The 13,393-nt window shown below is 38.6% G+C and overlaps 1 protein-coding gene across 2 annotated transcripts in view; it reads right to left on the bottom strand.

The window, feature by feature from the left end:
- Positions 1-13,393, bottom strand: part of LOC105100277 (histone-arginine methyltransferase CARM1) — a 242,656-nt gene that overhangs the window by 32,547 nt on the left and 196,716 nt on the right. For both annotated transcript variants that reach the window (XM_031449785.2, XM_031449786.2), the window contains exons 6-7: positions 9,240-9,417; positions 3,787-3,877 (exon numbers count right to left, since the gene is read on the bottom strand). In XM_031449785.2, the coding sequence (XP_031305645.1) occupies positions 3,787-3,877; positions 9,240-9,417 (269 nt within the window). The remainder of the gene's footprint in view (positions 1-3,786; positions 3,878-9,239; positions 9,418-13,393) is intronic.

The following is a 13,393-nucleotide window of genomic DNA, read 5'->3' as shown; positions in this document are numbered from 1 at the left end:
TTTGTACCCTGTTAGTGGTTCCTCTGTCTCTCAGCTTACTCACTCAGAATACACCCAAATTCATTTTTACATCCCCCTCCCTCCTCTCAGCCAACATTTCCACTTCTTTGCCTCTTCGAACGGAAATCACACAAGCTGTCACCACCTGTTGCCTGGATCAATGCAACAAAGGGTAATGAAGAAACCTCCTTAAAAAGGAGAGAATTAGGAGAGTGAAGGCTGTGAGTTTTGATAACTATGTTATTAAAAAAAATTTTGTGTGTGTTTGTTGACTAAAAATAAAACCACTTAAATACACCAGCTATCAAAGAAATACGGATTAAAAATAAACTGGCCACCATTTTGTTTTTTTCAAATCAAACTGGCATTTAACGAAACATATCCCGTATGGGCAAGACTCGGCAGACAGTCTCATATACCACTGGTGGAAGTGTTAATTGGTGAAACTTTTCTACAGGGCAATTTGGCAACATGTAAGAGTAATTTTTTTTAAAGTTCCTTCTTCACACCTTTTGGTCCAGTGATTCTGCTTCTAGAAATTTATTGTAAGGAAATAATCAGAATTCACAATAAGATTTCTACTATAGGATGTTCACTTTAGCACTGTTTCCTATAGAATTTAGGGTGTAGAATTCTATAAAATTCTATATTCTTGTAGGATATAGGAACAGTATCTTAGTGCTGTTTCTTACAGAATTTATAAGATTAAAATAGTAATTAAAATAATTTGATATCCAGCATTAGTGACTGAGTCAATAAATTATGAGAGAGCCACAAAAGAAATACTCTGCATTAAAAGAATATCCAACAGCTATGAGAATATGTCAACAAGGTCTCAAAAAAAGCTACAAAAATGGTATTTATGGTATGATTCTAAGTTTATAAAATTAGAAAATGGGAAAATGGGAAAGATATCAACTGAAATCTTGGTGGTCATTATTCTATACGTGCCTGAGATGACTGGAATTTCTACTCCTTCAGAAATATTTACTGAGGGCCTACCATGCGGCAAACACTGTTCTGGGTACTTGGAAGATGTATTGAAAAGAGACAGAATTCTAGCTCTTGGAGAGCTTCCATTCTACGAGGAAGGATACAGACAATAAACAGTAATAAATACAGGAATTATACATCTCTTAGGAAGGGAGAAATGTTGGAGGGGAAGCACAGAGCAGAAGTGGGAGTTGGGCAGCACGGCTGCCACTTCATGACACGGTAGTCAGGGTAGGTCTTATTGAGAACGTGGCATTTAACAAAGACTTGATGGAGAGGAAGGAGTTAGCCATGTGAATATGGAGGGAAGAGTATTCCAGAGGAGGCTCAGCAAATGCAAGGCCCTAAGGTGGGAGCACGTCAGACATGTCTGAGGATCAGCAAAGGAGCCTGGTGTCTGAAGCTGAGTAAACACGGCAGTAGGAAATGAGGAGCCAGCCTATGGAGAACCTGCTGGAAGGCTGTGGGGATGTTGGGAATAGACAGGGTAAGAAGCTACTGCAGTAACTGAGGTGAGAGAAGACAGTGTTGAGATCAAGAGGAAACAGTACATTCAGGGAGAACTGGTCAGACTCTGGATATACAGGTGATCCTTGATCAACCCGGGGGTAGGGGGTGGTGTTGGAGCTCCCAGTGTCTGCACAATCAAAAATCCTCGCTAACTTTACAGTCAGCCCTCTGTATCTGCGGTCCCACATCCAGATTTAGTACATACTTAACTAAAAAAAATCCACATTTAAGTGGACTCACACAGTTCAGACCTACATTGTTCAAGGGTCAAATGTATTTTGAAAGGAAAACCAACATACTTTCTTGATGGATTAGAAACGGAGGACAAAGAAAGAAGGCCTTCAGGATTTAGGGCCTGCATGACTAGGAGGATAAATCTGTCAGCAACTATGGTGGAGAGACTGTGAGTGGAGTGGGTCTGGGGTGGGAGTGGGGAGATCAGGAGTTGAGTTTTGGACGTGGTAAGTCTCTCCAAGGGCGGATGTCCAGGAGGCAGCTGGATATGGAGTTCACAGGACATGTCCGAGGGGAGAGATACACTTGGAAACCATTAGAATATAGATCGTATCTGAACTACGTGGATGGATGAGCTCATCAAGGGAGTTCTGTGGACAGAGAAGAGGTCCAAAGACTGCATCCTGGGGGCGCTTCAATATTAAGAGGTAAAGGAAACAAGTAACAACCAGAGAAAGACTGGTTGAGAAAGTGACTAGGGAAGCACAAGAAGAATCAAAAAGAACGGGAGGGAAATAAGTGTTTCAAAAGCTGCTCAAACGCTGGGAGTTAAATCAGCTGAGAAGTGAAAACTGATCACTAGATTTAGCCATGTGGAGGTCAGGGCACTGGTGACCCTGGTAAAAGTGGTTTTGGTAGAAATGGAAGTGGGAGAGTTGGAGACTACTGAATACAGACAACCCTTTTGAGGAATGTCACTGCAAAGGGCTTAAAGAGATGGGTGGTGGCTGACCGGGGAAGTGAGGTATAAAACAAGTTGTTATTTGGTTTTTGATGGAATAATTAGCAGCATGTTTGTATGTCTGATGGGAGCCAGCCACTCCACTGGTATTAGTAAGTAAGATGGCAACAGATGGTACGGCTGGGAGGCCACACAAAAACTGCCTGGACAGCCTACCTCCCCCACCAGTCTGGCATACTCCGCCGCCTGAAATTCCTACCTCTCCTACCTCTCCATTTAAAATAGAAACATTTGGGGTCAGCATGACCTTACATGATCTCATTGCCACCTCCCACCCCCTACTCAGTAAGAGACCACTGGCCCCCACTGGAAAGTCTGTGGCTTGTAGTTTCAAAATTACAGATTGAGCAGAAGTCATGAAATGCTATAAAATCTATGGTGAGAAAGCCTATTTTTCAAGAAAAAATTTGGGAGAAAGAAAAACCATAACCATTTGATCCCATTCCTGGTAGAACTTTGTAACCTAGGAAACCAAAGCACTTCCTGCTTGCTGCCCCTTCACCAAGGTTTGGTACTACATAGAGGAAGTCCTGGAAATCAGCTTTGGGTATCTCTGCATACGTCAGCCAGAACTCACAGCTTAATTCTTAGCATGCATCCTTGTCCATCTGCCAGCACATGCCTGTGCTCCTTCCTCCACACCTAACATCCCACATCCCACTCAGGTGATCTCTGTTCCATTTCTCCCTCCCATGGGTCCAATATGGTCATACTCCTTCCCTCTTTTTTGTCAAAACTATAGTCTCAGAAAAGAATGCCAGAAGGAATGGTGGTTTCAAACTGGCAGGGATTTTGTGTCAGTTCTCATTTTACAAATTAAGAAACCACTTCTCAGGGGGTAAAGTGAACTGCCCCCAAAGCCAACAGCTAATTAGTAGGAAAGCTCCGAAAAAAACTGATGAACTCATTTACATCAACGAGTTCTCTGACAAAGGCACATTCTAGCAGAAGCCATAGCCTCGGGCCAGTGGAATGGATGGAGAAAGAGGAGAAGGAGGGACGGCAGGCAAGGAGAGGAGGTTGTTCTTTCAGCATCAGGGCAGTCTTCTGGATGTTTGTTATTGCCTGAGCAGCTCCCTTATTTGCCTGTTTCAGTAGTTCTCAACAGGGGGTGATTCTGCCCTTCAAGGGGGTCTTCGGCAAGGTCTGGAGACATTTTTGGTTGCCACGGCTGGGGGGAAGGTGCTAGAGGCAGAGAGTAGGTACACATCAGGAATGCTGCTAAACGCCCTACAGTGCACAGGATGGCCCCACTCCCAGTATATGACTCTGAAGGAAATGGAGGGGAAGAGAGAAGAGAACCTTACCAAAAGTTGGCTCTGGAGTAGTGTTCCATGTAGAGCTGTTCGTCAGAAAATGGGGCCAAGTGGATGTCGCTGAAAGTCGGGAACATCATTCCTAATGAGCAAAAGACAACAGACTCAGAAGCTGCCTCCTGCTGCCTCCTGATGGAAGAGGACACTCACCTACCACTCAGCTGATCCCACTCTTTAGTTCTGTCTCAGTTATTACACACAGGCTGAAATGTAAATCTGTCTCAAAGCAATAACAAAATTGCACAGAAGACTGGATGGGATATAAACAAGAAATACCAAAGCAAGTCAAAAGCTACATTATGATAAAAACTTAGGGTCCTAGGTGGAGCATTTAACCCGGCTTATTTGCCTTCTCAGCTATTGGCCTTTTCTCTTTCTGTATGCCCTGTGCTTGAAATTCTGGGTACTTCTTTTATTTATTCTTTCTCTCATTTATTGTAAAAACAACTTAGCTTTGGAAATCATCAACATCCCTTCACCCTATCACATGATTATTCCCATTCTCAGACTCTGTTCATGAAAAATCATACTGACTACTTCTCTGCAGGCCCACCATCTTCCAGGCTGGGAAGCACACAGTGGTGTTTGGTTCCTGCCATCTGCAGTCACAGGGGAGAAGGCAGAGACTTTACCAGGCAAATAAACACCTAGATCGGTGTGTCTGAAGTCGGGCCTCTCTGGGGCAGACATGGCAATCAGAATTATTACTCTTGTCATTTGGGGAGACTTTTCTTCATAGTCATTTATTAAACTGCATGTGACAGAAAGATGAACATCAGCCCTATTTCAGAAATAAGGATTACCAAAAACCTATAGATCCTGTCACTATCATCATGAGAATTCCTAAAATTTCTGATTAACTCTGCCTTGAACATTTCTATGATATTCCCATGTATTAATTCATTGAACACTCATAATACTATAAAGTACGTTCTATTATTATATCCATTTTATAAATAAGAAAACTAAGGAACAGGGAAATTTGAATGACTCAGCCATAATCACAGAGCTAATGAGCAGAAGGGAAAAATGCAGCGGTGAAATATCATCCAGTTGTCAATGGCCTCATACTTAACTATGCTCCCTTTGATGTCTGTTAAACTAGAAAAGGTCAGGGAGGAGGGTATAGCTCAGTGGTAGAGTGCATGCTTAGCATGCAAGAGGTCCTGGGTTCAAGCACCAGTACTTCCATTAAAAAATGAATGAATAAGTAAACCTAATCCCCCCTCCCAAAAAAGATCATTTTATTTAGGGTGTTCTCAGAGGTGGTCAGAGGAAAACCATGATTGTAACATTACCCCTATTTCTCCATCTGAATCTCAAGCACTGTTATCAAAACAATAATGACTGTCTGGTGGTTTTTCAATTTCAGGATAGAAGGATATGAAACAACTTTGGAAAAGTCGTATCTATCATTATTTGTGTAAACTTGGGAAGTTTCATAGGAGGATCTTCTGAGTCCAAGCCTAACAGGAATTCCAAAGATATCAGATAAAATGGAGGCGAGGAAATCATCAAAGGTAAAATGTAAGACAGATTCCAAGAGTAGAAGAAAATGAATCGTCTTATTTAATATACTCACTAAATATTCAGCCCAAGAACTCAAAAAATTTCACATTAAGACAACCAGAAATAAAGACAAGATACTAAACGCGTCCAGAGGGAAAGACTATGTCATTCTGAAGGTTCAGGAGTCAGGATGGCATGGGAATTCTCAATAGCAATATTAGAAACCAGAAAGCAAAAAAAGATGCCTTAAAAACACTGAGTAAAAAATGTTTTCAAGTTAAAATTCTCTACCCAGCAAAATGATAATACAAGGACTCAACAAATAGTAACTTCTCCACAAAGAATAAATGCTGAAGAGGGTGTGGAGAAAAGGGAACCCTCCTACACTGTTGGTGGGAATGTAGTTTGGTGCAGCCATTATGGAAAGCAGTATGGAGATTCTTCAAAAAACTAAAAACAGACTTACCAGATGATCCAGCAATCCCACTCCTGAGCATATGTCCCAAGGGAACTCTAATTCAAAAAGATACATGCACCCCAACATTCATAGCAGCATTATGTACAATAGCCAAGACATGGAAGTAACCTAAATGTCCATCGACAGATGACTGGATAAAGTCGTGGTGTATTAATACAATGGAATACTACTCAGCCATAAAAAGAATACAATAATGTCATTTGCAGCAACTTGGATAGACCTGGAGATCATTCTAAGTGAAGTAAGCCAAAAAGAGAAAGAAAAGTACCATATGATATCACTCATATGTGGAATCTATTTTAAAAAAAAGACACAAATGAACTCACTTACAAAACAGAAACAGACTCACAGACATAGCAAACACACTTATGGTTACCTGGGGGGAAAAGGGTGGGAATGCATAAATCGGGAGTTCAAGATTTGCAGATACTGACTGGTATACATAAAATAGATAAACAAGTTTATACTGTATAGCACAGGGAACTACATTTGATATCTTGTAGTAACCTATAATGAAAGAGAATAGAGAACGACTATATGTATGTACATGTATGACTGAAACATTATGCTGTATACCAGAAACTGACATATTGTAAACTGACAGTACTTCAAAAAAAAAACAAAACAAAAAACAAACAAAAAAACCAGTAACTGCTCAAGTACCCTTTCTTCAGAAGCTATTAGAGAATATTCTTTGCTGAAATGAATAGTGTAAACCAAGAAAAAGGGAGACAAAGGAATGATGATGGAGAGGCAATGTCTGGTAGCCATGCAGAAAGACTAGAGAGCTCCCAGTTCATGTGTGGTTGAGGAGGACAGAGAATTACAGGAGGAAGTCTTCCACAGAATAAATATGGATGGCATCTGTCAGACCCGCTAAAGCATGAAAAATATTAGTCATGACTAAATAGAAAACTAAACTAGTGAAAAAATGAGGCAATTAACTCCAAGAGAAACAAAAGATTTCATATGAAAATAATCATACACACCTACTACACCACCTGACTCAGCACTGAACAATATTTACATTGACATTGTAATGTAAACATTGATTACTGATTTAACCAAATAATAATCTGTCTATATTTCCTTATATTAAAAAGTTCTGAAATCCAAAAAGCTTTGCAAAGCAACAGATTTGCGTAAGTGTGCAATGTCATTTGATGGTAAAACCTGACCTGAACTGACATGAGTTTATAGTCTTCATGTATCCCAGTCGGTCTCCAAATTCATGTTTTTTTGCAGAAATATAATGTGTTTCATTATGGGGTGCTGCCTCAGATCCCACTGGAGGTATTAAGTAATACATGGTATTATGGGCTTTCCAAAGTCCTCCAGATTTGGAATTCTGAAATGTGTCAGGCCTTAAGGGATTGGATAAGGGATTGAGGACCTGTAGAAATATATTGAGAGGATGGGGGTGGGGGTGGGTGCCTCAAGAAGGGAATGAGCTGTGATGTAGGAGAGCTAACTTCTCAACCAGAGATTGACAAGAACAGCAGTATGATAATTTTACAAAGAAATATGTGGGTAAATAATAGAAGCAACAGAGAATAGAGTTGAGAGGAACAGCCTTAGGGGAGTGGTCTCAGGATAGGCAGAGATGTGGCAGAGGGTTACTATTTCTCATTATAAGCCTTTTTATTATTATTTGATGTTGTAAACGATGTCTTATTTTGATGGAAAATAAAAATAATTAGGAAAAAATCAATCATCCTCCCCCTAGGAACACACTGGGTAGAAAGCCAATGAAATCAGTAGTCATCTCTACTTGTCTAGTTAAAGATACATAGCCCAGTATAAAATTTCATATCCATTTCAAACGTCTGGGGAAAAAGGATGCCCAGATATTAAGTCTAAGTTTTCGGCTTAGAGGGCAGCTCAACAAATGCATGTTGATTAACTATGTGTAAAACCTCATCATATGAAAGCACTTCACCATTTGAAAAAAAAATCTGGAAAACAATATAAAAATTCTTTCTGGGAGGTACTGAAGAGGAAATCCAAGCAGCTTTGTTCCTTTGCTTTCATCTCCCATAGTCCAATTTTATCACATGAACACAAGGCTTCCAAGATCATCTTGGGTTGTTTTATAATAGGAATGCTAATGAAGTTCTTGACATTAGGTATATTTGCCTAAGTTTATTTATTTTTGCATGAGTTTTTTTTTTAAAGCCTATTTCTGAATCCTAAAATTTTGAAACATACAGGAAATTACAGATGAACTTCAGGCTTTTCTTCTATGCATATCCTGGGTAATCTGGTGACTAGGAGTTGTACTTGTATTTGCTGGTGTGTCTTCATTGGATATCAAGGTAGGTGCCGCAACAGCGGTCATTCACAGTAAGTAAAACGGGCAAGGAACTGCAATTCTCATGAGAGATGGAACTGTTAAGACTGACCAGTTACTTTCTAAGACTTCATTGGAAGAAATGTGCTGTTGGAATGTGTCCACTCTCTCTGGTGAAGGGTGGAAATTTAGTGGATGTGCAGGAGCTGAGTGTGGGCTTCAGGGTCAGACAGATGTGGAGTCAAATCCCTGCTCTGTCACTTACTAGACGTGTGCCCTTGCCAAGATGCTTTCCCTCATGGTGCTTCAGTTTTCTCTTCAAAAGTTGGGATCAAAATAGTGCCTCCTGCGAAGCCAGGTCTCAGTCTTGGCACTCTGACATTTGGGTTTGGGTAACTCTGAGTTGTGCGGGGGCTGCCCTGCACTTTGAAAGATGTTTAGTGACATCCATGGCCTCTCCCACTAGGTGCTGGTAGCACCCCGTCCAACTGCTGTGACACCTCAAAATGTCTTAAGACATTTGCCCAATGTCCCCGGGGAACGGAGTGTAAAGTCACCAAGAACCTCTGCAGTAACCCTTCAGGTAAATAAAAAACCTCCATCATCGATACTTTGTAAGGTTTTCATAAAATAATTTACGCAAATTGCTTAGCACATACAGACACTCGGTAAGCACAAAAAGAATACTGGACTTTGTATTATCTCAATTATATGCAGTAATCATAGGGAAAGAGACACACAGTAGGAAAAGAATATGGTAGGAGCAACAAATGAAACGAGAGAACTGTAGAGTTTCTCACATTATAGAAGATCAACACTTGAAAGGGCTTTAGCGATTACTTCCAATAACATAGATGAGGAACCAAAGTCAAAAGGTCAAGTGTTAGGCCAAGACTGCTGGGGAAAGAAATGACTTAACCAGGACAAAATTATGTAACTCGGAACTGGTCCTCTATACTATACTGAATACCATGCAGCACACCGCCATCAATGTTTTCTGGAGACCTGCTCATGTATTACGGGAGAATAAGAAGCGAAAATCAAAGAATTGGTGTACTAGAAATGCTCTCTCCTCCTTTCTGTCAAGGATTAAATGTGGGGCAAAAAAGACGGCAAATTTTATGGAGAAGTTAGCCTATTTCCTAAACCAAGAATTGGCCAACTCACCATTTGCTTTCAGCCACTTTTTGGAATGAAGGTAACTTTCTAGCATCCTTTCATTGAACAGCATGTATCCCATTGGTTCTGAAATGATCACATCCACAGCCTCTGGAAGTGAGATTTCTTCAATTTTCCCTGGCAAAACAATGATCTTGTCTGAAAGGTGGTTATTTTTCACTAGCATCTGAAAAAGATAAAGTAGGGTACCAGTACTATTGTTACACAGAATCTTATGAAAAATGTGTTTTGTAGTTTAGGGGATGATAGGGTGATAGGGATGGGACAGAGGTGAGATACTTGCTTCTATAAATACTATAAGAATATTTTTTCCTGCACAAATATTTCATCTTTACTAGAAATAAATTAGAAGATACAGATTTGGAACAAATAAAAATACCTATAATCAATACCACATACAAATAATAACTATTGATAGTTTGATGTATACCCTTCAAGACTCTATACAAGTGTGAAAATGTGTGGTCTGTGTATGTGTGTACACAGGCACATGTACTTTTAGGGGGGCGTTATTAATGGCTTCAGCTTATTTCCCATTATTCTACTGGCAAAAAAGATGCCCAAAGGCTCTGTACAACAATCTTGCATAACTTAATAATCCTGATCCTTATTAAATTATCCTTTGATATTTTGATTCCAAAAATGAATAATACTACATTCATTAGCCTTTTCTTAGAAGTACATTTTATAGTTACGTACTCAGTTTTGACGTCCTCTGTATTTTTTTTAACATTTTTTATTGATTTATAATCATTTTACAATGTTGTGTCAAATTCCAGTGTTCAGCACAATTTTTCAGTTATTCATGGAGATATACACACTCATTGTCACATTTTTTTCTCTGTGAGTTATCATAACATTTTGACGTCCTCCGTATTTTAGTTAATAACTTTGGACTCTCTTAAAAGAGGGACCTTGAAGAGAAATATAGCCATTATATTTCTAATTATTTACTCTTAATGCCAAAAATGACAAGGTGATTGCATCATTACATTTATGCCTTGCTCCTCTCTGAAAAAAAATTTCCTAATAAACACCTTATATGTATTGGCACAAATATATACAATACATTCATTTTCAAGTTGTGGTTTGCTGAGACTCTTAGATCTTTGCTCACTGTATTTGTATATAGTCAGAGACTCTCCATTTTGTATTTTTGTAATGTGATCCCCTTCTTCATCCTAAATGCACTACCCCAAGCATTCATCATGACTGAGTTGCACTTCTCAATTTCTGATCACTTCTTCCCAATGCTAGAGTATCCTTCACCTTAACTCCAGGGTACTGCTCACCCACATGTGCCCTGTAATCTTGTTAAATGTCTTTTCTACTTATACTTTCTCTCTCTTTTTTTTAATCAAAGTATAGTCAGTTACAATGTGTCAATTTCTGGTGCACAGCACAGCACAAAAAAATATACATATATTTGTTTTCATATTCTTTTTTAAATCATTTTTTTCCTTCTAGTTTTATTGAGATGTAACTGACATACAACACTGCATACATTTTTTTGTGGGGGTGAATAATTAGTTTTTATTTTTCTTATTAGAGGTATTAGGGATTGAACCCAAGACCTCATGCTAGCTTAGGCATGTGCTCTACCACTGAGCTATACCCTCTCCCTCATACTTTTTCATTAAAGGTTATTATAAGATATTGAATATAGTTCCTGTGCTATACAGAAGAAATGTTTTTTGTCTATTTTTATATATAGTGGTTAACATTTGTAAATCTCTAACTCCCAAATTTATGCCTTCTCACCCTCTTTCCCCCAGTAACCATAAGATTGTTTACTATATCAGCAAGCCTGTTTCAGTTTTGTAGATGAATTCATCAGTGTCCTCTTTTTTCTTTTCTTTTTTTTAGATTCCATATATGAGTAAATATCATATGGTATTTTTCTTTCTCTTTCTGGCTTACTTCACTTAGAATGATGATCTCTAGGTCCATCCATGTTGCTGCAAAAGGCATTATTTTATTCTTTTTTATGGCTGATGGCTGAGTAGTATTCCATTGTGTAAATATACCACAGCTTCTTTATCCAGTCATCTGTCAGTGGACATTTAGGTTGCTTCCATATCTTGGCTATAGTATATAGTGCTGCTATGAACTTTGGGGTGCATGTATCTTTTCAAATTAGAGTTCCCTTGGGATATATGCTCAGGAGTGGGATTGCTGGATCATACAATAAGTCTATGTTTAGTTTTTTGAGGAATTTCCATACTGTTTTCCATAATGGCTACACCAGACTACTTATTCTTTCAAACAAGTCAAGTAATCTTTAATGTAAAGAAAAACAATGAAGAAAACTATCTGAACATGCCATCCACTGTCAACATTTACCCAGGCACGAGGACATGTGGAATTCCATTCTAAAATCACTCCCCACATTAAAGTCAAGTTCAGAGTTCTAAGAAGAAAAGGCCTGAAGGGCAAAGCTTTTGGTGCCCTGCTTTTCTGTGTACATTCTCTTCTCAGGAGAGCCCATTCACCCACGCAGCAGTAAGCATGGCCTTGCCGTGAATGGCTGTCCAAACTACAACTTTAGGTTTCCTCTCTCACCTGAGCTCTGGTTATCACCGGGACGTTTCTACCAACCCACTTTGTTGCCTCAATCTCAACAAGAGCCAACTTCAGCTTCATCTTAAAAGCTAATCATTTCTCTAAAATTTTTGTACACTCTTGTATTTCCTTGATTCCATCTTGGTTACTAACGCCATAATCCTCAGTATCCTGGAGGCATACACAGTTGCTTCCCACAATTAGTTACTAAGTTTTCTTATTTATACTTTTCAGATATGTCTCATTTCCACCTTTTCCTTTTTGCCTGCAACAACTTGTCCAGTTCCTAACAGCTTCAAATCTGGAATTTAAAAATAGCACTTATATAATGAAAATAATAAAAGCAGTGCCTACTTCATAAGCCTGCTTGAGGCTAAAACAAGATAAGGCATTTTAAGGGGTATGTAAGTATTAAATAATTATTGTCATTATTTTTGTTAAAGAAAAAAGTGTTCACTAAAAAAGAGAAATGTAGATGAGCAAAAGCATGAAAGTAAAAAGTCACTGTGTTCCCATCATCCAAAGGTAGGCAGGGTATATTTCCTAGTAGATGACTGAGTGTACTGCTGTTTATAAAAAATACACTTTTTGTAGTAATACTTCATAATCTTTTTTTCATGTATTATGTTTCAGACCATGTATCTGTGAATATTTTTAGCATCATGGCATACGTAAAAAAGTAACAATCAATGTGATACATACTCCACACTGAGACTTTACAGAAAATAATCCTAAATTCTCAAACCCTCAAGAAGATCAGAGACCTACTAAGGCTTCAGAGAGAGGATGTTACGAGCCATCAGCAGGGCAATTTGGGGTTCATAGGAAAGAACTTGAGTCTCACTAGTCTCACTGGTAAAGAAGGCCACACTACATACACGAAAGTGCGAAAACAGGCCTGCCTGCAGGTCACTGAATCTTGTGACTTCATTTATTTTTGATGAGATTCAAAGAATACTAGCTCAAGAAACTGAAGATACAGATTCTAGTCCCGCCTTTACCACTGAAGAGCTATGTGACCTTGAAGAAGTCACTTAAACTCTCTAAATTTTAGTTTCCCTCCTTGCAAAATGAGTTTAAAACTGAGTTGTTTTAGGCTCTTTTTAGTCCCAACATTTTATGATTAGGATAAAGCAAAATGTCCTCAAAGTACATTCCAGTCTATGAACATAAGGGGTTTCATGATCAAATAATTTGTGAACATATTTATAATATATATCCCTCTTACAAATTCAGAGTCCATTAGCATATTAAAGGATTTTAGGAACTCTGCAGAAAACTGTTTGGTGAAATCAAAGACATCCAAACTTATTTGAATACTTTGCAGGTTTTTTTTTTCCTGAATGATTATTTATCTTTCATAGATCTATCTTTAAGAAACAAAAAAAATAGTTTTTTGAAAATCCTAGGTTTGAATACAATTCCTTGACAGAGATATTTGAAAATAGGATATAAACTCAACCAATAATACCTCTAAGACACAAGAGCAGCTAATTTCAGATATGAGATACATTTCAGTACAGATAGTTTTATGTTAGCCTGTCATTTCAGAGTCCACTCTTCCAAAAATGAAACTCAGT

This window comes from Camelus dromedarius, chromosome 10, assembly GCF_036321535.1.
Source record: "Camelus dromedarius isolate mCamDro1 chromosome 10, mCamDro1.pat, whole genome shotgun sequence".
Taxonomy (NCBI): Eukaryota; Metazoa; Chordata; class Mammalia; order Artiodactyla; family Camelidae; genus Camelus; species Camelus dromedarius.
Note: the sequence above shows the minus strand (reverse complement) of the source record. Positions and strands in the feature narration are given on the sequence as shown.